We start from the raw sequence: 20,968 nt of genomic DNA on the forward strand, positions 1-20,968 counted from the left end.
ACTAGCTATGTTATAAAGTTTGTTGTTTAATAAGTCAGTAGTCGTAGTTTTGACAATGTTTTCGTAGTTTGAACTCATACATGACCCATTAGTTATCTCGTGAGAACTGTTAAGAACTTTGCTAATTTGGCTATCTTTCAATATTTGCGGCCACTCGTGGCTCCAAGAGGCTTGCGTACAAATTGAGTAGACGTCTACGTCATCTTAACTATTTTTTGAGATACGGGCAATATTTATGTCAAAGCTTTGCCCAATCTCCTTCTGTACGGCAACTATCTTTATGTCAGGAAAGGATATAACGTGGTTTTTGAATTCGTTTAGGTCTTTATTTACGTCTAATTTGGCTATCTTTCAATTTGCGGCCACTCGTGGCTTCAAGAGGCTTGCGTACGAATTGAATAGACGTCTACGTCACCTTAACTATTTTTGATACACACGCAGTATTTGTGTCACGCGCTTGTAAAATAGCAAACACGTATCACGTACGTTGTGAGGACACCGATAATTTGGGTTCGATCACGCGTCACCCTGCGAGTTGTGTGGCCGTCACGCGTGTGCCATCAGTAGTTGTTGACAGTTGGTAGTTGTTCGGATAGAAGACACGTTCGATTACTGTTAGAAGCACTTGTGTGATTCCTAAATGACAAATGAATAATGGGAATTATACAACAAACTAAATACCTCGTTCTGAAAAATTTCCACATCAAAAAACGGAACAAGCGGGAAACTTTGCAAGAGATACTCATCCCAATTTGGTGGATTGTGCTGTTGGTGATCATAAGAAGAACCATCCCGACGAAGCTAAAACCAGCTGTAGGAGAAAATGAAATACCTACAGCGAACATTTCCAGCATGGGACTGGCTGGATCGCAGGGAAATGCGGGCTCCAAGCCAAATATCGGCTACGTTACCAACAATCTCGCAAGTGCCGGTCCGGTTATGGAGATAGTTAGGAACGCCTCGAAGGACGGTGCGAATTATCTTGAGTTTAACAGTACAGACAGTTTGCTAGCCTTTTACAAGGAGCACACCAACCTTCTTGTGGGGATTGAATTCGAAAAAGGTAAAGAGAAAGGACTTGCTTACACACTTCGCGTCCCGGTAGGACTCCCTTCACCAAAGAACAAACTTGTCGGTGAGTGCAGCTACATACATGTATATGCTCGAATGCATTATTTTCATTGATTATCTACGAGATCAACCGCTTATATCAGGAGCGGAATATTTTAAGAGGTGTGGTTCTAAAAGCAGTATGACAGGGTGACATTTGTATTCAAATCTAAACTCCATGACCTGAAACATTGACCCACCACCTGAAATGTGAACTAGTCAGCTCAGCAGGTGGAACTATCAGGCAGAATGTTGCTTTCTTGTTCGTTCGAAATTAACCTGTATTGTTAAATAAGCAATTTTACATCGATATTTTGATTTCAATATTTCCCTTTTCTCCAAACCTCTTAAGTAAAGAATCAAGGACGTGAAAATTTCACATTGTATACCCTCTTTAGAGGCCATGGCCCTGAAAACGATTGGTTGTTTGGTATCTCATACCCATCTAGACTAGGAAAAGATAGTATCCTCCCCCCATGAAATGTTCCTACTTCAAGCATACATCTCATGAGATTATTTTGACATGATTGGGTGAAAAATTGTGTCAGCCTAAATTAATATGTGGGGTGGGTGGGGTAGGATATCATTCTTGTGTCGAGCGTTGTGACTTGAAAATGTATTAACACAAATATTCAATTTTTTTACTATTTTCCTTCTTTTAGGTCTAGGTGAATGTCATGATGTCGACAGTTTGTTTTCGGGTGGCTGCCCTGCCAATTCTTATATTGTAATGAAAATAGCAACCCTGCAAACAATAATTGATGCTGCTATTACAAAGGTAATTGTTGGTGATATATAATTTTTCCTTGGATGGACCCAGGAATTAGTTAGGGGAGGAGGGGTTTCCAAAAAAGGAGGCATACCTCTGCCAAGGTCAGGAGGCATGCCCCTGCCAAGAATGTTGAATGAAAGGTCTTGAAAAAAGTTATTTCCAGTGTTTTAAGGGATACTTGTAAAAAAAAAAAAACAAACAAACAAACAATGAATTGCATGTTTTATATGATTTTCAGTTCAGTGTCAGGGGTTCAACCAAACTACCTGGATCACCTCTGGATCTGCCTTAGTGTTTTTTTATACATAGCTTGTATTTCAGTTTACTTAAAGTAGTCAATAATCTTTCAACATTGTGTGGGAAAATGGGATGGTAAGCAGACTGATTATAGAATATAAAAATCACTTGTGTTTTTTTTCATAATGCAATACTTGTCTAATTTAAGTGTCAGCCATACATAGTGAGTAAAGAGAAGAACTTCTGGAAGGTATACAAGGTTATTTTCAGACAAATTTTAATTTTAATCCTCTGACTTGTGACTTGCTTTAAGTATTGGAAGTGATTCGATTGATGATATTTTTCTTGTCAAAGGTTGAGGTGAATTTATCTCACTACAATGTCCCAGACATCCAGGCAAAGATGATGCCAAAGGGATCTTACAAGCAACCTGTAGGAGGGTTTGCTATCACTATTTTGATATACATGGTCATGGCCTTTGCACCTTACATCACTGTACTGCTTGTCAATTTAGTGCAAGAGAAGGAACTTAAACTGAAGGAGTTGTTGAGGATCATGGGTACTTCTGATATCGCATACTGGTTGTCATGGATTATTACATATGCAGTAATCATGCTAGTAGCTGTCCTCATTTTGAATGCAATCACAATACTGGGAAACATATTTTCCAATAGCAACTATATTGTTATAGTCATCATCTGCTACCTGTATGGCTTAAGCATCATCACAATGTCTTTCATGTTCACACCATTCTTCAAAAGTGCCAAGAGTGCTGGCCTTTTTGCATCTCTGGTGACAACAATTCTTGCTACCATTGCCATACCATTGGTCCTTGTTGAAGTGTCTAATGTGGTGAAGTGGTTATTGTCACTCTTTTCACCAACAGCATTTGCTCTTGCCTTGTATGAGGTAGGTTGATGTTATTTTCTTTCTCATTCCTCACACCATTATTTGCAAATTGAATGCATTTAAAGAACTATTAGGATGTTAAAACTCATACGTAGAATAGACATTCACTTGTCTCAAATTGAAGAAGTAAGTATAGATGAATGAAGATATTGGTTTGTCCACAGTTCCTTGAAAAATTGTTCCATATTAAAATTTTAGGCTGTTGAAGGGGAAGGTCTGAACTTTGACAACTGGTCCACCAAAGGGAGTTTTCCATCCATGTATCCCACTCTGATGCTGCTGGTGGACACTGTTTTGTATCTTTTGTTGGCTCTGTACTTTGATGCAGTGATTCCTGGTGAGTATGGTCAACATAGGCCCCCCTACTTCATTTTTACACCATCCTTTTGGAAAAGTATCTGTAGCAAGAAGGAGCAACAGAAAGCACCTTCCAGACAGCTTTCTGCAAGAGTGGAGGAGGCATCTGAAGATATTGAGGCCATGCCAGCAGACTTACAGGGGAGTGAGGTTATAAGGTATTACAAACAAGTGTAATTATTGTAACAGTGCTTGAATGAGATAGAGAAAAACTGTCACTTGTGTTTATGTGCCAAATGAATTTTACTTTGTGACTGTATTCTGTTTCTGTATTTTTCTTCCAGCATTCACAAATTGAGGAAAGTTTACCATGGGAAAGAAGAGGTTGTTGCAGTTGATGGTAAGAGCTCTTAAACTAATCATCAGTCAGTTAGTCAGTGAGTTGTCAGTCTGTTTGTCTGTTAGTCAGTCAGTCAGTGAGTCAGTGAGGCATCAGTCAGTCAGTTACCAGTCAGTCAGTCAGTCACCAGTCAGTCAGTCAGTCAATCAGCAGTCAGTAAGTCACCAGTCACCAGTCACCAGTCAGTCAGTTAGTTAATAACCAGCCAATCACCAGTCAGTCATCAGTCAGTCAATTAGTCCGTCACCAGTCAGCCAGTCAGTCAGTCACCAGTCAGTAAGTCAGTCAGTCAGTTAGTCAGTTAGTCAGTCAGTTAGTCAGTCAGTTAGTCCATCAGTCAGTCAGTCATGAGATGGTCAGTCAGCTAAGCAGGATAGGAAGTAGTCATGTAGATAGACAGTTATCAGTCGATCATTCAAGAATCAGATTGTTGTTTAACACAGTCAGTCAGTCAGTCCATCTGTCAGTAAGGCAAGTGAACATGAGATGTGCCAAATATCAGTCATATAAATACATAAATAGACAAGCATTAGGTCAGTCACTTTTTCAGTCAGCTAGTCAGCTGTTCACTCATATAGTTATAGTCAGTCAGTTTTGAAAGCATGTAAACTTCTAACAAATGCAGTTCTCCCTTTTAAATGAAACAGACAACTTTCTTCTATCTTTGAAGATTAACTCCTCAGGTTGAGACTCCTTAATGAAAACTTTTGTGTCTCACCTAAAGGGGTCAGCATGGATATATATGAAGGTCACGTGACTGCACTGTTGGGTCACAATGGAGCAGGTAAAACAACTCTGATAGCCATGATGACAGGAATGGTTCCTGCTACTGAGGGTTATGCCACTGTCTACGGAAAGGACATCACCGACCCCAATCAGATGCAGGAAATAAGAAAAGGCATTGGTGAGAATGCAAATTAAGTGTATTTTTCCCTCTCTGACAACCAGTTCTCATTGATAACCCAGATCAGTATCAATATCTGACCAACTGCCCACCTACCCCTCCCCTAACCAAACATCAATGAACTACATGATAACAACTAAGGGTTAATGTGGAATTAGGGGAAGGGTAGATGAGCAGCTTCTTAGATACCAACATCAATGCAATCACCCTACCTAGTGTGAAATTTAATACATTTTTCTTTGTCAGTATTCTTGGTTTTGACCGTGTCTTATCAGTGTGGTGTTTGATGATCCTTTAGATATAACTAATTTTCATCTTGTTTGCTTTTGTTTTATGCAAGGTGTATGTCAGCAGCAGAATGTACTCTTTGACTTTGTGACAGTGAAAGAACATTTAGAGTTCTACTCTGGCCTGAAAGAAGTGCCAGTGGAGCAGAGAGGTGACATGGTAAAGTTGCTACTTGCATATAACAAATCTCTGTTGCATGTGAAAATCTTTGCCACTTGTATAAATTAGTGACAAGTCAGTACATGATCTATGATGTTACCTAGGCCTTTTCTTTAGAATGGAACCTGCAACTGCCACAGGCCAGTTTTGGAGTAATGATGCTTTTCAGATACCCTTACACATGTGATTCTTCATGATACTGCCAAAATAGTGGTTCATTTATTCTACAGAGAAATTAAATTGCTTCCTTTGAGAAGGATAAAGAGAGAAATGATAGGACTCCCTAATTTTTCATGAGAAAATGATTTGCCTTATTTGAATCACCTCTGGCTGTAGATGAAAAGCCACAATTTCTTTCAATCTGTGTATCTGCAAATCATGTGAAGTGATGAATTTTAAAGATGCGTAATGCAATGCAGAGAAATGATATCAAGTAACTTGCACTTTTTTCAAGGTGAGTTCATTGTTGAAGGAAATTGACTTGGCAGACCAAAGGGACACTTTATCAAAAGATTTGAGTGGAGGCCAGAAGAGGAAATTAAGTGTTGGCATAGCACTCATTGGAGATCCAAAGGTACATACCTGTACGTATTTGTTAACTTGTAAGTGTTATGAGAAACCCAATGTCATTTCTATAACCCAACCCCTGTTGACCTTTCCAGAAGACAAATATCAAAATTTCAATTCTCTTTAATGTCTGCCTTGTTTTCCTGATCATTCTAGTCCTGTGTTTTTAGTGTTTAATCAAACCATATGCCTACAGTAGCTGATATTTTTCTGTCTTCTCATCACCCTTCTGCATGGAAATGTAGTGATGTGGTTTCAAGAAATTTCGTTTCCATCTCTCCTTGGAGTAAATTAAAGGTCAACCCTTTGATCCATGAAATATTGCCTTTCTATCAGACAGGATGTTAGTCCAGGGGCCCATTTCTCATAGGTAATTAAAAGCTGTTCTGGTTTTCTTTAAGATGGGGGTTTCAAAAGTATCAGCCAAAGAAACAAGCTGGACTGGTTGAGATGTCAGAACCTGCTTCTCTAACCTTAAAATTTTGATTTCAAATATGGCTTCTGGCCCCGTTTAGTTACAGGGACTTTTGAGAAATTGACCTCAGAACAGAGAATCCTTCCTTTTAAGTATTCTGCCAAGTGACTGTGGGACAGTGTTTAACCCCCACATAGAGAAAGGTGATTTTAGAGTTATCAATAGTGTCATATCCAATAGGCTTCAACTCAGTGACCCTTGTGGGTCCAGGCTTGGAATCAGAATTCTTGACCAGGACTCAAGTGTACTTGTGTAAGCAACTCAAATATCATATTTGATATTTATTGTGTACACAATTGAAAGGTGGTCATCTTAGATGAACCCACAAGTGGAATGGATCCATATTCAAGACGACTCATGTGGTCCTTGTTGAAAGAGAAGTGTAAGAACCGAGTGGTTCTCCTTACAACACATTTTATGGATGAGGCTGACATTTTAGCTGGTAAATAAATTATTTAATTATTAACTGATATCTGACTGTAACAAGTAACTGTTCCTTGTGGTTTGTATCTCTGCTTTGACTGGCTCTTAATTCGTCAGTTTTTTTGCAGAACACTCTTTTATAAAGCCCTCCCTCTTTTCCATATGGTTCTCTGATCAAAAATTGTTTAAAATATGGGGAAAAAAATTCAGCAGGAATTTTTATATCAGGATCGAATAATTATTCAAATGCTGAATAAATGAATATGTGTTTCTATACTCCCAGATTACAAGGCTATTTTATCTAAAGGAAAACTGCGCTGTGCAGGAAGCTCGCTTTTTCTCAAGAATCGCTTTGGAATCGGATATCATTTGAAGTAAGTATTGACCAGAAGGTTAAATGTTACCATATAGTTTCTTTCGGTCTTGAGTTTCTTAACCCTTTTACTCCCAAGATCTCATTTTTAGTAATTCTCCTTACTGTCGGCAATGTTTGTTTTGGAAAATTTGGTAAATCCTCCCCTTACTGATATTTTTCTTTATTCTCATCACTTGTTTGCTTGATATTGTATTGATATTGGGAGTTAAAAGGTTAAGTCAAGTTGGACTTGGTCTTTCATATTTTCCTGCACTTAAAGTGGTTTGCTAGTTTTTGTTTTGAGTTCTCTTTGACTCCTGATATATTTTTCCAATTGGCTGTTGTGATTACTTTTACTCACTGGTTTTAATTTTTATGACAAGTGCAGAGCACTCTCTTTCTTTGAGTAACAATATTTTTTCCCTTCAGTATGGCTCTAGCTGAGAATTGTAATACTCAGCCATTAATTGAGCTTGTTCAAAGCAAAGTAGAAGGTGCAGATGCTATCCGTCACCATGGCAAAGAAATGTCATTTGCTCTTCCTATGGAACAAGTATCATGTTTTCCAGGTAAAATTAATGAATTACTGCCTGTTACAAATGGCCGATTTCAAGTTACTTTCAATTGGTGGTATTTTTCTTGTAATATAAAAATAATGACTAAGCCTAACTGGGCTGTGAATTAATTTTCTTCCCATATTTACCCTGAGATGAACCCATTGTTTTAACCCTTTACACCCTAACATCAATATGCATATTCTCCACACTGTTTTCCATACTTTTTCTAAGGTGCTGATAAGGAGTATTTGTTTAACAGTCAAGACCTTCTTTAGTTTATGATCATTTCCTTTGTTCTCAAAACTTTCATGGGTTTTGGTGTTGATATTACAAGGAGAAATTAGATGCTAGTCACTCTTTGCGGTTAAAGGGTTTACAGACACTTCTATTAGGCAATTATCAACACCAAAATTGATCACTGCCAGTAATTGTTATTAGAAACCTGTCTGTCTGATTGCATAATCTGGGCATCTGAGTGAAGGTAGCTTAGACAAGAATTGTTGTGGATATATTGGTGAATGACATTTTGACAACCTTAGCAGAAGTCATCATCAGAATCAAGTAAAAAAGTGTTTCAGTAGAGTGTTTTAGGTGCGGTCTGTGTAGACTGATTGGTCGGTTTAGCTGTGATGTTATTGGCTGTAATACTCAAGTGGTGTAAACTTGTCATGAACACCCTTAGGGGTGTCTGCATATGAAAGATGTTTCCCTGATGACACCTTTTCCTATTGATATGTTATCACTCAATTTTCACATGCATTCCAGATCTACTCAAGGCACTTGAGGACAACAATGACAGTTCAGAAGGCTGTGCTGCCCCTTTATTAGGTGTGACAAGTTATGGTGTTTCCATGACAACTCTAGAAGAAGTATTTCTTCGATTAGAAGACACCTCTGAAGAGAGTGAAAAATCAACAGATGATGCACAAGAAACAGTAAGAAATCCTTGCATTTAAAATTGGAAACTAATACTGTAACGGTGGGGCAGGGCATGCTTGTATGGTTGACTAGCTTTCCAGAGTCTTTATTCTTTTATGTCTTCCCCATGATAACGTGCTTAAAAAACTGAATTTCACTGAATGTTTGACCTTTTTTGCATTACTGTGACTGAAAATTGCCTTCCTTTACCTTAGAGGAATCCATTTTAATATCCTTTCTATTCTGTCTTTTTATGAAAGTTCGATCAAAGTAGAGCAAATCTGTTGGCACCTTCAGATGCTGTCAACATTGAAGATGGAGGCAGTAGGATTTCTGGATCCTTCAATGCCCTTCATAACACAGGAGTGGAACTGAATAATACAGAGCTGATGGCTGATTCACAGAAATTAGTCTGGAAGGCAAAACAACAAGTCTTAGGATTACTGTGGGTATGCTACTTGTCAACACAAACCAGAGCAGATTTTCTTTTTTCTGGATTTGCATTGATACTATGGCTGAACTTAAAGAGCTTTACTTTTCTGTTTCTTTCCAGATTCGCTGGTTAATGTCAATCCGCACACCAGCCAAGATATTTTTCCAAATTATTATTCCACCAATTCTCATGATATCTGGTCTTTTAATTTTACGTGGAGCCAAGAATGACAGCCAATCAGCAACTGGTTTGGAGCCTCTCAAACTGACACCTGAGATGTATCTGAAACCTAGAAGTAAAGAGAGTTACGCCTCCTTTGCTCTTCTCCAGAACTCAACCAAAGAAACTATGGATAATGTTATGAAGTACCTGAGTGATTATAATGTTGGCACCATGTTGGTGTCTTCTATAAGTAGCATATTGAGCAAGTCATCACATGATCTGTACAATTTGGGATTTAACATTCTCAAGTTTCCTGCAGACAATTTGTCGCCATCCAGCGTAAGTAAATTAAAGCATTTCGGTGAGAGCATTTGACCCACATTTTCAAAATAGTAGGCCATATCCATGTTCCAAGGGCACTCGCTACAAAAATGAAACTTGCTGTGAAACCCCTATTCATATGTAAAATTTAATTTTATCTGCATGAGAATGTAAATTGATTCCTACATCATTCACTGTGCCTCATTTTGAAACATAGGCTTGGGGCATCTCGGAAATGGCCCATTCATTAGAAAAAGGCTCTGGAATTTATATCTGAATAAAAAGAACCTAATTAGTATGCATTAATTCCTATTACTTAACCTTTTCACCCCAGATTAATATTCATACTCTCCCACTTTTCTCTTTAAATTTGCTATGGTACTGAAAAAGAGGTTTTGTTTGACAATGGGAAACTTCTTAAATTGGTGATTATTTCTTTTAGTCCCATGACCTTTGCATTTGATTCAAGGGTGATATTGTAGAAAGAAATTAGAAGCCAGTCATTCTCTGTGGTTAAAGGGTCATCAAGAAAGTTTTTGTCAGTGTGTCACTCACATTGCCTAGCACTGCCTTTCAGGATATTTCATCAAGCTTTGAGATGCGTTACAACGACACAGCTGTACATAGTGTACCTGTCGGCATCAACATTTTGGGATCTATCCTACACATGAATGCTCTAAAAAGTCAAAACAAAACACCTTATCCACTGGAGTCAACCATTCTTGCCTTCCCTGACCTAAAACCTCAGTGGACTTATGACAACACAGCATTTGTGTCAATCCTTCTCATTGGGATGGCTCTCGCTATTATTCCAGGTAGCTTTGGAATTTTGGTTGTAGCAGAACGGCAGGTGAGAACGAAGGAATGGATAACTAAACGGTTTCTGTGTTTGTTTATGTGTCTTCGTGATAAAACTGTTTTTGGATGATTGTTGCTACACAAAACTGACAGAGGTTATTTCATCAGCCAATCAGAAAAAGGATAGATATCACAAGGATTCATTAAATTTTAAAGTAAATCCTTCAACACCAGTGTGAATCATTACAAGTTATTTTAGTTTTGCATTTGATTTTCTCAAAAGGCAACAACAATATTCTAGACCGGTCATAGAAAATAGTAAACTGCAAAACCAATGTCATTTCAAGTTACTTTAAATTTATTTGCTTTCTGTGAGAAATTCTGGTAATCATCTGTGGTGTAGTTAATAGTTAATACACTAAAGGTTAAATAAATTTGAGGAAAAAAGAAAATTTTACAACACAGAGAGTTTGAAAAGATTTCAATTCAATAATAGGCCTATTGTCACCTTTTAATTATGACACCTACAGTGTTTATAAATGTTACTTCTGTCTTGCAGATGAAGATGCGCCATTTACTGAGGGTGTCTGGAGTATCATCCTTTGTGTATTGGCTGGAGCTTCTTATCTCTGATGGCATTGTAGTCTTAATTCCAGTGATACTGATGTTGATACTTATACCAGCCTTTCAGCTGCCTTCACTGTCTCCTCCCCCTGCTATGGGCTGCTTAGTGATTGCAGCCCTCCTGTACATACCTGCTGGGATACTGTTCTCGTATCTCATGTCATTTATGTTCAATGCATGGGATGTCTCCCAGCAAGTTTTGCCAAATGTGTTCACCTTTGTAAGTATGATGATAATCAATGGTTGTTTATTGTTAAGCCCCATTCAAAAATGGCTACCATAGTCGATCATGGTCGATTATGGTTTCAACTTTTTTTCAGTATCATTGACTGTCATGTTTGCATTCCAAATGGTGCATTATAGTTGATAGTAGTTGACAAAATCATGCATTGAGATTGCATAATTATAAACAAGTATTATAATAGCACACACTAAGGTCAGCAATTTTGGTGGCATTTGAAATTTGGTCCAGAGGTAGTAAGTTGAAGATACTTATAAAGCCTACCAGGTGATGAATAGAATGAGTTACGAGACGCAAAATTTTGATGGCTACTTCAGTCATTTTACCATTTACCATTTTGGTTTGAACTGGCTTTTGGCAAAACTGTCAACCAAAAAACTATCATTCACTATCATCAGCTGGTTCAAACAGCTAAAACTATCAGCAACTATCATGTTGAATTTGAACATGTCCAAACTAAATGGAAGTTAATGATAGCTGATGATAGTGCATAATAGTGTATGTTCAAACATGCACAATAGTTTATTTTAAACTATCATCAACTATCATGACTGTTTCATCGGGGCTAATAAAGGTGGCTTTGCAAGGTGGCACAATGGAACAAATCATGTGTTCAGTTTATCTACACAAGCTCATTTTGGCAATGGGGTATGTACTCCCTCATTCGCTGTTTTGTTAGCTCAGGTTGTAGAATGCCCAACTGCCATGTTCCAGCCCCAGGTTACCAAGTAGGTTACATACCTCCCACCTCCTAATGTTGTGGTCTGGCTTTGATTCTGAAATCAGGGGTTTCTGCAAAAATTTCCTTCACACATTGTAAACCAACTGATCAATGCTGGATGATGTAGAGGCCTTATGGTCAGTGCACACTGGACTCCTGCTCAACAGGTCTAGGTTTGAGACCTGAATGGGTCATTGTGTTGTGTTATTGTGAAAAACACTAACACTAACTTTCATAGTATCTCTCTCCACCCAGAAGTATAAATGGGTATCGGCAAATTGTCAGGGAAGGGCTAATGAGATGCTGGTGGTGGGGGGTAACCTTGTGATGTACTGGCCTCTCATCCAGAGGGGAGTAGTAATACTCCTAGTAGCTTCATTATAAGGAAACCCAGATGAGCTTGGGCTGCCTGAGCTGCTTGGCTCACATGCAGACTCATCATTCTCTCTGTTATTCTACCTTTGAAATGAAGACTCACTTGGTAAAATATGTCCTTTACATTTCTCTTTTAATCACTGTTTTTCAGGTGTACAGGTTTGAGTCAATTTTAGCAGCATTTAGAGCTGGTGGTCAATCTGTTGATGTAGAAGTCACTGCAAGCAACTACTTTAAGTGGACCAAATACAATGGCATCCCGGCTGCATTGATTGCTGTACGTTCTTACTTAAGTGGTTCACCACTGAACCATGTTATTCCTGCACTCTGAGTATCATAATTACCAGATATGCTTCAGTGTACTTAAGCACTGTGCTGTGGCCATTGCTCAACTGCATTATATTACTGCTACAGTATTGTGCTTTTATGTCAGGAGGGTTCCTGTTTATGTTTAATATTAAAAAAATGCATTGAGGGGGGAAGGGTGGGGGCATATTTGTTTCCTGGGCATTCTGATCAGTTGCTGTTTTGTGTAGAAGTAGGGGGGGGGGGGTTATGGGGATTGTTAGAAAATCAGAGAAAATAAAAATGAGATTCAATGTCTCTCTTCTAAATTCCCGCCCAGCTGTAATGAATATACTGCATTTACAGAATGCATTTCTTTGGTTTAAAAAACTACAACCTTCAAAATGGAAAATGAGACAAGCCCTCAATTACATGTTAAGTACTATTTGAACTGAACACAACTCAGCCTAAATGTTTGATAATAATTTACCTACAATTAATTAAAAACAATTTCCAGTCAGCTGTATGGGGGGGGGGGGGGACAATTTCAATTTGGAGTATTTGTGTGGAGGGACTCAAAGCTCTAAACAGGGGCCAAGTCAAAGAGGGATGGCATAATATTGGAATTCAGTTGTATGCATCTGACATGAAATCTGACATGAAGTTTTGATCATCATGTCTTGCATTGATGTCTCTTCTATTTTGTCGTTTCTCAGCCTGTTTTTCATACTATTCTGTTTTCTGGGCTGATCTATCTCTTGGACCAACATAAAACTGGTGGTGCTGTGAGTTGCAAGTGTTCCAAAAGGTAATGAAGTGTACTAATTAATTTATGATAGCAGATAGCTGTAAAAATGTGTAATTTTAGCCCTTTACACCTTGACATCAGTATGCATATTCTCCATACTGTCCTCCATACTTTTCTAAAGAGGCTGTCAAGGAGAATTTTTTTTGCAATCAAGAATTGCTTTAGTTGGTGATCATCTCTTCTATTCTCATGACTTTCATGTTTGATTCAGGGTGACATAGTGAGGAGAAATTAGATGCTAGTCATTCTTAAGGGCTAAAGGATTAGTAAGAGGTATGCTCCTTAACAAAAGAATCCAGCTTGGACCAAAACTCAGAATCCAATTATTGGATACCTCTAGGTTCCTTTATGAATGCATTTTATTGACCTTTGCCAAGTTAATGCTCTCTTGCCCCCCCCCCCTTCCCTTTCCTTTTCTTGTTTGTTGTGGAGTGCTTTAGTCAGAGTCCTATTGCTTCTTTAGCATGACTGACAAGAACAATGTGCATGTAGACCAAAGTTTCAGTTTCATGCAACAGGGAAGTAAGCAATCATTGGATGAAACTGATGAGGATGTTAGGAGGGAAAAAGAAAAAGTCTCAAACATGGTTTCCATAGAAGAGTCTACCTTTTCTGCAATAGTAAAGGTGAGAAAGAGGAAGTTTTCTTGGGGAACGTTGTGTACTTTGTACTTTGATCTTTTCAAAAAGTTCATCCTTTTATGTATGACTGTAATAGCAAATCAGCCAGTCAGAGTTATCCTGCTTACCATAAAGCTGCATTTTTAGACTGGTGAGGTATTTTTACAGCCTATTCGGCAATTTTACCCTTTAACTCCCAGAGGTGAATAACAGTGATGTAACTTCTCCATAAATTATCCAGCCAGCAGGTAATGAGAATACTCATACTTATCAGGTAGAACTTGTTATCTTGATCTAACATCAAATTCTCATTACTAATTTATGAGGAAATGTACATGTTACAGCAAGAGAGGAGAATCAACAATCAGTTCTTGAGCGTTAGAGCATTTAACGATTGTAATCTTTCATTAATGTTATTGGCTTAATGTGAGACTCCAAGACAATCAATCAGGTTTGATCTGTCATTTAAGATTGCAAAGAGCTTCTTTTCAAGGCCTCCCCCTTATCTGAACAATATTACACAGCTAAGAATTGATAAGAGTAATTTAGTATTATTAACTGAATTGATAACGTAAATTGGCCACTGTAAAGAGTTTGAAATATGACATTTTGAGCATATAAGCCCTTCGTCAGAACAAATGAAGAAGGCAAACACTCAAAAGGTCAGGTTTCAAAGTCCTTATGGTGGCCAATTGACATTGTCAACTCAGTTGATAATACTTAATTACCCTGTTATACTCTCCCACCGAAGCACCACCACAGTTTCTTTAGAAACTTACCCCCTTCAAGAATTGATAGATTTGCACTCAATTATTGATAGTAATACTTTTATCAACATAGTTAAAGCTTATGGTGTTATTTGTGTTTGCTTAGGGACTATGGAAGAGATTTGGCTCAGGAAAGAAGGCTAAAACAGTTGTCAAAGACCTGTACTTTGGTGTTGAGCAAGGAGAGGTTTTCGGACTTCTCGGTCCAAATGGAGCTGGCAAGACAACCTCCCTTAACATGGTCACAGCAGACATTCCACCAACAAGAGGAAAGGTAAATAAATATAAGCTACTCAATCTGTGATATTCTGATGCAAATCTTAACCCTTTACTCCCTAACATCAGTTTTTGTATTCTGCATACTACTCCCTATACATTTCCTAGGTTCTGACAAGGAGAATTTGTTCAACAATCAAGAGCTTCTTTAGTTGGTGATCATCTCCTTTATTCTCATGACCTTAGTGTTTGATTCAAGGGTGATATTGTAAGGAGAAATTAGATGCTAGTCACTCTTAGGGGTTAGAGGGTTAAAGCAAATGAGGTTTTACTTTGACCTCTTCTTGACTCTTTGTACTAACCCTCACAACTTACTGTGTGATTACTGGTTTTACAATATGTTGTGGTCCCTGTAAGTGTTAAAAAAATTTGCTCCTTCATATTAAATACTCAGATTCTGTTTTGTCCTTCTTTGTCCCAGGTCTATGTAGCAGGTTATGATGTCAGAAAACAGTCCCATGAGGCATTTCAACACATGGGATTTTGCCCACAGGAAGATGCACTCTGGCCAATGATAACATTGCAAGAGCACCTTGAGGCTTTTGCCAGGATACGTGGTGTGCCTTGGGGAGAGGTCAAACGGGTCGTTGAGCAGTGAGTTTGTTTTTCTGACAGATGATAACCTCTGGCAAATCTTAATTCATGCCTTATAAGAGTGCAACATTTCTCTTTCTTAAGCTATTGGTTAATTTTAAGGTAACCACCTTTCTTCCAATCAGGGCCATAATAGCAAGAATAATTTTTTTGCATATTCAATAGGAGTGCTTTCTCATGAATGACTGAATCATTGTGTCTGTCTCATACCTAGTGCCTGGCATGTCTACTTTTAGCCATTTTGCAATTGAGTGAAAGTTGTCGCATTGTTTGGAAAGAACCAAAACCAGAGCTAGATTTTTGCAATTTTTGCATTTTTGCAGTAAACTTGGTTATAAATCTATCTGATAACTGAACTGGCCTCGGGCAAACAAGAATTTTGTTGTGTGTGTGTGTTGGGAGGGTGGTGGATAAAGATATCTGAGTCTATAAAATCAAAGTTTGTTAGGCTTATTCATTCCTTAGCTAATTCTGAAAGTGCTTTTTGTATCTTCACTTGGTTCTTTTCCTCTATTGATCTAAAAAATATTTTTGTCTATTTTAGTTATTTGTCTGCTTTGAGGATTACTGAGCATGCTAAAAAGAGGACTCAAGATCTTTCAGGAGGAACAAAACGAAAGGTCACTGTTTTTTTTATAAAATAATGTATGTCAGACCAATTTTTGTTCAGGTGCATCCTTAATTAAGTGGTAGTTTTTCAGTTGTTCCTCTAATGTGGTGTAATGTACTGTTGCTCTTAGGAGACTATGTATTGGGTACTTCTTGTCATAATGCTGGTTGACTGCAAGTGAGAAAGATGAAGCAAATCCTCTCTTCTCCACTCAAGAAACAAAGCCTATCAGATTGCAGCATTTTTATTGAATGGTAGTCAATTTATACTAAAGCTTTATATCTCTTGTTCTCAAAGGTCAGTTTTGCCATGGCAATGCTGGGGGATCCACAGTTGTTGCTACTTGACGAACCTTCCACAGGCATGGACCCTTCTGCCAGACGTTTCTTATGGTAAGAAGTTGACTGAACTGTATTATATCCTTCATGTTTAATCCTTTAACCCCTAGGAGTGACCAGCATCTAATTTCTCCTGACAATATCACCCCTGAGTCAAACATTAGGGTCACGAGAAAAAAGGAAATGATCATTAACTAATATACAAATTCTCCTTGTCAACACCTTAAGAAATATGTAGAGAAAAGTATGGAGAATATGCCTACTGATGTCAGTGGGTAAAGGGTTAATCCTTTACAACCTAACATCAATATGGAAATTCTCCATACAGTACAGTACATTTCTTAATGTACTGACATGAAAACTTTGTTTAAAAATTATAGCAAGAGCTTCTTTAGCTGGTGATCATTTCTTTTCTTCTTGTGACCTTAACCCTTTAACTCCCAGGATCTGCCCACCTTCCCCTCCCCTAACTCAACAACAGTCAATTGACAACAAGTTAAGGTTAATGTTGGGTTAGGGGAGGGGTAGGTGGGCAGTTGCCCAGATACTGATATTGATCTGTCATGTGTTTATTTTCTTACGACAAACCATTTGCTGCTCTTGCTATAACTTCTGATGTTTTGTGACACACCACTTTCTGGCAATATCTAGTTTTTGCCCTCATCTCACAGAAATTGTTATAACTCTTAGTGCAAGTGTTAACTTGTCTTTCACAGCTTTGGACATCTCTGTGTGACCTTATCACGACTATTAAACAAACTCACATATAAATGTTCAAAGTTAGGCAGTTTGCTGTATCAAAGTTGCTTCTTGTTTTCCTGTCCCATTATCAGGAACACCATTAGCAGGAATGTCCATGGAAACAGAGGAGCTGTTCTAACAACACATTCCATGGAGGAGGCTGATGCTTTGTGTTCACGAATTGGAATCATGGTGAAAGGCCAACTCAAGTAAGTTATATTTCAAACAAATGTCTTTTCTTTTATAAGGAAGAGTTATTGTCCCCTTAACCTTTTTCTTGAATAATAGGTCATTTACAGTTGTGTACTTAGTTGCCAAGCCTTTGATCTAGAGTGAGGCTGAAAGCAACCTTGTTGTGATAGAGACCAGTATCTAGTTAGCATAATAACAAAGTAATTTACATTTGAAAAGCAGCAAGGTTTGTATCATAACAAGGTCAACCTTAACCTCACTCCTGGTTAAAGGCTTAGGAACCAAACATGCAACTGTAGAATAGACAATAACTCAACTTCTTGTGTTTTCAGGTGTCTTGGTTCAACACAACATTTAAAGAGTATTTATGGTAGTGGTTACACCTTGGAATTAAAACTGAAGCAAAGCCACACCTCAGGTCCATGCCCAGAAGGTTCAATGGAGCAGTTACACAACTATGTCATTGAGCTGCTTCCAGGTGCAACCCAGTCTGAAGTGTTTGGTGGAAGAGTGATATACAAGGTCCCAAAGGAAGATGTTGGGGCACTATCAGTCATCTTTACTAAGCTTGAAAAAGGTATGGTGTCTATCTTTGAGGATTGATTGGGCCTGATAGCATTCATCAACTTTGCTAAATGGAAGGTGGGTTCCTGGAGTATCAAGAGCCTTCCACTGTAGCAAGACAGCCCCAGATAAAATATGGCTGCAAAATTCCCTCAACCTAGCAATAAGCCCCTTTCCCAGGCCCCTGTCAATATTAATTAGATCTGAGTGGAAGAAAAATCAAGGAAGGGGCAGATTGGGACAGGTGGGGGAGGGGAAGACTCTTGAAAACAGCCATTACAAATATGCTTACAACTGCTGAGGGACAAACGCTACAAAACTGCTTAACCTGTAGAGACTAACATCTAATTTCTCCCTGAAATATTACCCCTGAATCTTACACAGAAATATCACCAACCAAAGGAGCTCTTGATTAGTTAACAAATTCTCTTTGTTAGCATCTTACAAAATGTATAGAGAAAAGTATGGAGAATATGTGTACTGGTGTTCAGTTGTAAAGAGCCAAGAACTCAAACACACCAGCTGTGACAGAGTTGCAACATTCCTTTTGAGCCTGCACCAAAAACACTGACTGACTACAAGTCTTTTTGTTCAGTAAAATGAGCAGTATTGTGCAAAAATCCTGAATCAAATTGGACAGGATTTGGTAGTATTCTTTTTCTATGACATTTTAAGCTGTGCTACAGAAGGGTTCCAGTCAAGAAGCTTTTGCTAGATTGGTAGAACCTCATGATTATGCCAGCACAGTTGTAACTTAATGTGTTTGTTCCAAAGCGCTTGACAGGGTTAAGGAGAACAACAATATTAAAGCAGTGTTTTAAGAACAACTTGATAGCATATTCATTCACTGATTCAGCTGTATGGTTTTTTTTTTAGGTAAGGAAGAAATTGGGATAGAGGAGTACAGTTTCAGTCAGTCTACACTTGAACAGGTATGAAATTTTTCTTGCTCCTTTGTGGTCAACAATTGTAGCAAATTTTAGTTGAGAGTTGAATACAATCGGGGATTGGTTTTATTTTCCTTTACTCTGCCCTCAGCCACTACGCATGGTCTGGGAAACTTGCACTACCTTCCCAACCAATCAGTTGCAACCAATCAGTTGCACTAATAGTGCCAGACCCCCAGCTAACCTCCCCAACTTATCTTAAATCTTCCTGTGGGCAGAGAATCCCGAATAAGGGCCTACTTGTAAGCCAACCACAACTGGACTGATAGACTTTTGCCAGCTGCTATTTTAGCTTATTAGCTGCGTATTTTACTTACTTATTTTGATTATCTGTTTGCTTTTATTTGAAAAAATGGTATCACCACTTGCCTCTTCATTCAAAATAAAAACAATGCATCACTTTTCAACCCTGCTTCATATTATATGACACTTGTTTCAAGAGGCCATTTTACAGTTGTGTACTTAGTTGCCAAGCCTTTGATTTGGAGTGAGGCTGAAGGTGACCTTGATGTGCTAGAGACCAGTATCCAGGTAGCATGATAACAAAATAATTTGCATTTGAAAAGCAGCAAGGTTTGTATCATAACAAGGTCACCCTTAGCCTCACTCCTGTTCAAAGGCTTGACAACCAAGCACACAACTGTAAAATGGGCTTTTGTTCACTGACTGATCAAACTGCTTAACTACAATGATATCCTCAGGTTTTTCTGGAGTTTGCAAAAGAACAAGATGATGACAGGACTGGAGCCAAAGATAACAAAGAAGAGATCGTATACGTACGTAATGGTGGATCTCACCCAGCAGTGTAATTAAGAGTGTCATGCATAGGACCTGCATCTCAAGGAGAGCCTTTTCCAGAGCTAGATAGATAGAGATAGATAGATAGATAGACTGTTTATTCACAAATACATCGCAGTCATTAGACTGAATTGCATATTTCACAGAGAAATATATAAATAGGCAAATGTTAAAACTAATCACAAACATATGTACGTGATATAAAAATATAAGGATCTAATGGGATTAAAATATGTATGGTTACTAGCTAAGTACTACGTGTTGTTTGTTGCTAGGCATCTTTGGACATTGCATACACAAAGAACTGTCTAAAGCGGTCTGTGCGCGAGCGTGGTAGATTATATGTTCTCTGTTGTCGCAGGCAGTAGCTTTGTTCATTTCTTGGAGGCAATAAGTTGTGTAGTTTATGCCCCGAGTTGTTGGCGATTGAATCAAAGAGTCGTTTACATAGTTCATTGCGTCTCTCTTTTAGCGTTGGCAGGCCTAGTCTGTCTAAGCAGTCCTGATATGACATATCTGGGAGAATTATGGAAAGAACTCTTTTCTGTATTCTCTCTATATCCTCACTGAGGTAAGCGGGAAGCGCGTGATGGAAGAGGGGAGTGCAATATTCTAGAACAGATCTGATTGTTGTACAGTAGAAATCAACAATGTCATTACAAGGTACACGAACCCTTTTCAGGAGAACAATGAGATATATCCGCTTGTTTGCCTTCTTAATGCAATCTACGACGTGATTGTTCCATTTGAGATCACTAGATATGGTAACACCTAGGATTTTGGCGCAATCGATGACGGGAAGGGCTTTGCTATCTACTACAAGTGGAGAAAAGTTATGAGGATTTTCTTTAAAGTCAATAATTAACTCTTTGCACTTGTCAGCGTTGAGTTGCATCAGCTGGGATTGGGACCAGGTGTCCACCGCAGTAACAACGCGTTGTACGTCACCCAGGGAGCCACGGGGTATGGTTTGAGAGATAGTAGTATCATCTACGTACTTCCACGTTGGGGCGTCAACTTTGAGATCGTTTATCATGAGCAGAAAGAGCCATGGTCCGAGTTTGGTTCCCTGTGGGACCCCGGCCGGGACTGGGCCCCACTCAGAGAAACAGTCTGCTGACAGTTTTACCCGTTGTTGCTGGTTTATCAGGAAGTCGGTCACCCAAGCTTTGATGCTGCGTGGCATGTCAAGACCATTGATCTTGGAAACGAGGATCGTATGATCAATGAGATCAAATGCCTTTCGATAGTCAAATAGCACGACCCTGACGGCTGCCCCTGTCCCATCAGTAGCCTGTGACCAGTGGTGAAACATCGAGATCAGGGCGAATGAGGTGGAGGATTCGGGGATGCCGCCATACTGATCATAGTCGATCTTCTTG

At 38.7% G+C, this 20,968-nt stretch overlaps 1 protein-coding gene across 1 annotated transcript; it reads left to right on the forward strand.

The window, feature by feature from the left end:
- The first annotated feature begins 14 nt into the window (after window positions 1-14).
- On the forward strand, window positions 15-19,837 carry LOC113669231 (cholesterol transporter ABCA5). Its single transcript, XM_089184990.1, has 28 exons — window positions 15-1,135; window positions 1,773-1,888; window positions 2,474-3,028; window positions 3,227-3,543; window positions 3,670-3,725; window positions 4,450-4,629; window positions 4,970-5,076; window positions 5,531-5,650; window positions 6,422-6,560; window positions 6,825-6,915; window positions 7,326-7,465; window positions 8,219-8,388; window positions 8,632-8,820; window positions 8,925-9,305; window positions 9,865-10,137; window positions 10,645-10,944; window positions 11,020-11,061; window positions 12,144-12,323; window positions 13,048-13,139; window positions 13,603-13,765; window positions 14,633-14,800; window positions 15,224-15,396; window positions 15,941-16,016; window positions 16,304-16,398; window positions 17,178-17,294; window positions 17,610-17,854; window positions 18,718-18,773; window positions 19,490-19,837. The coding sequence occupies exons 1-28, from the start codon at window positions 655-657 to the stop codon at window positions 19,595-19,597; spliced, it is 5,130 nt and encodes a 1,709-aa protein (XP_089041116.1). The 5' UTR covers window positions 15-654; the 3' UTR covers window positions 19,598-19,837.
- The last annotated feature ends 1,131 nt before the right edge of the window (window positions 19,838-20,968 follow it).

Source organism: Pocillopora damicornis, chromosome 10 (assembly GCF_964200805.1).
Source record: "Pocillopora damicornis chromosome 10, jaPocDami1.2, whole genome shotgun sequence".
Taxonomy (NCBI): domain Eukaryota; kingdom Metazoa; phylum Cnidaria; class Anthozoa; order Scleractinia; family Pocilloporidae; genus Pocillopora; species Pocillopora damicornis.

What these genes read in the sequence shown, in the direction of transcription:
- LOC113669231 (XM_089184990.1), top strand. Translation starts at nt 655, where the DNA reads ATGGGAATTATACAACAAACTAAATACCTCGTTCTGAAAAATTTCCAC. An exon ending in CACTCATTGGAGATCCAAAG is followed by an intron (nt 5,651 to 6,421) that starts GTACATACCTGT and finishes CACAATTGAAAG; the next exon opens with GTGGTCATCTTAGATGAACC. An exon ending in CCTTTTCTGCAATAGTAAAG is followed by an intron (nt 13,766 to 14,632) that starts GTGAGAAAGAGG and finishes GTGTTTGCTTAG; the next exon opens with GGACTATGGAAGAGATTTGG.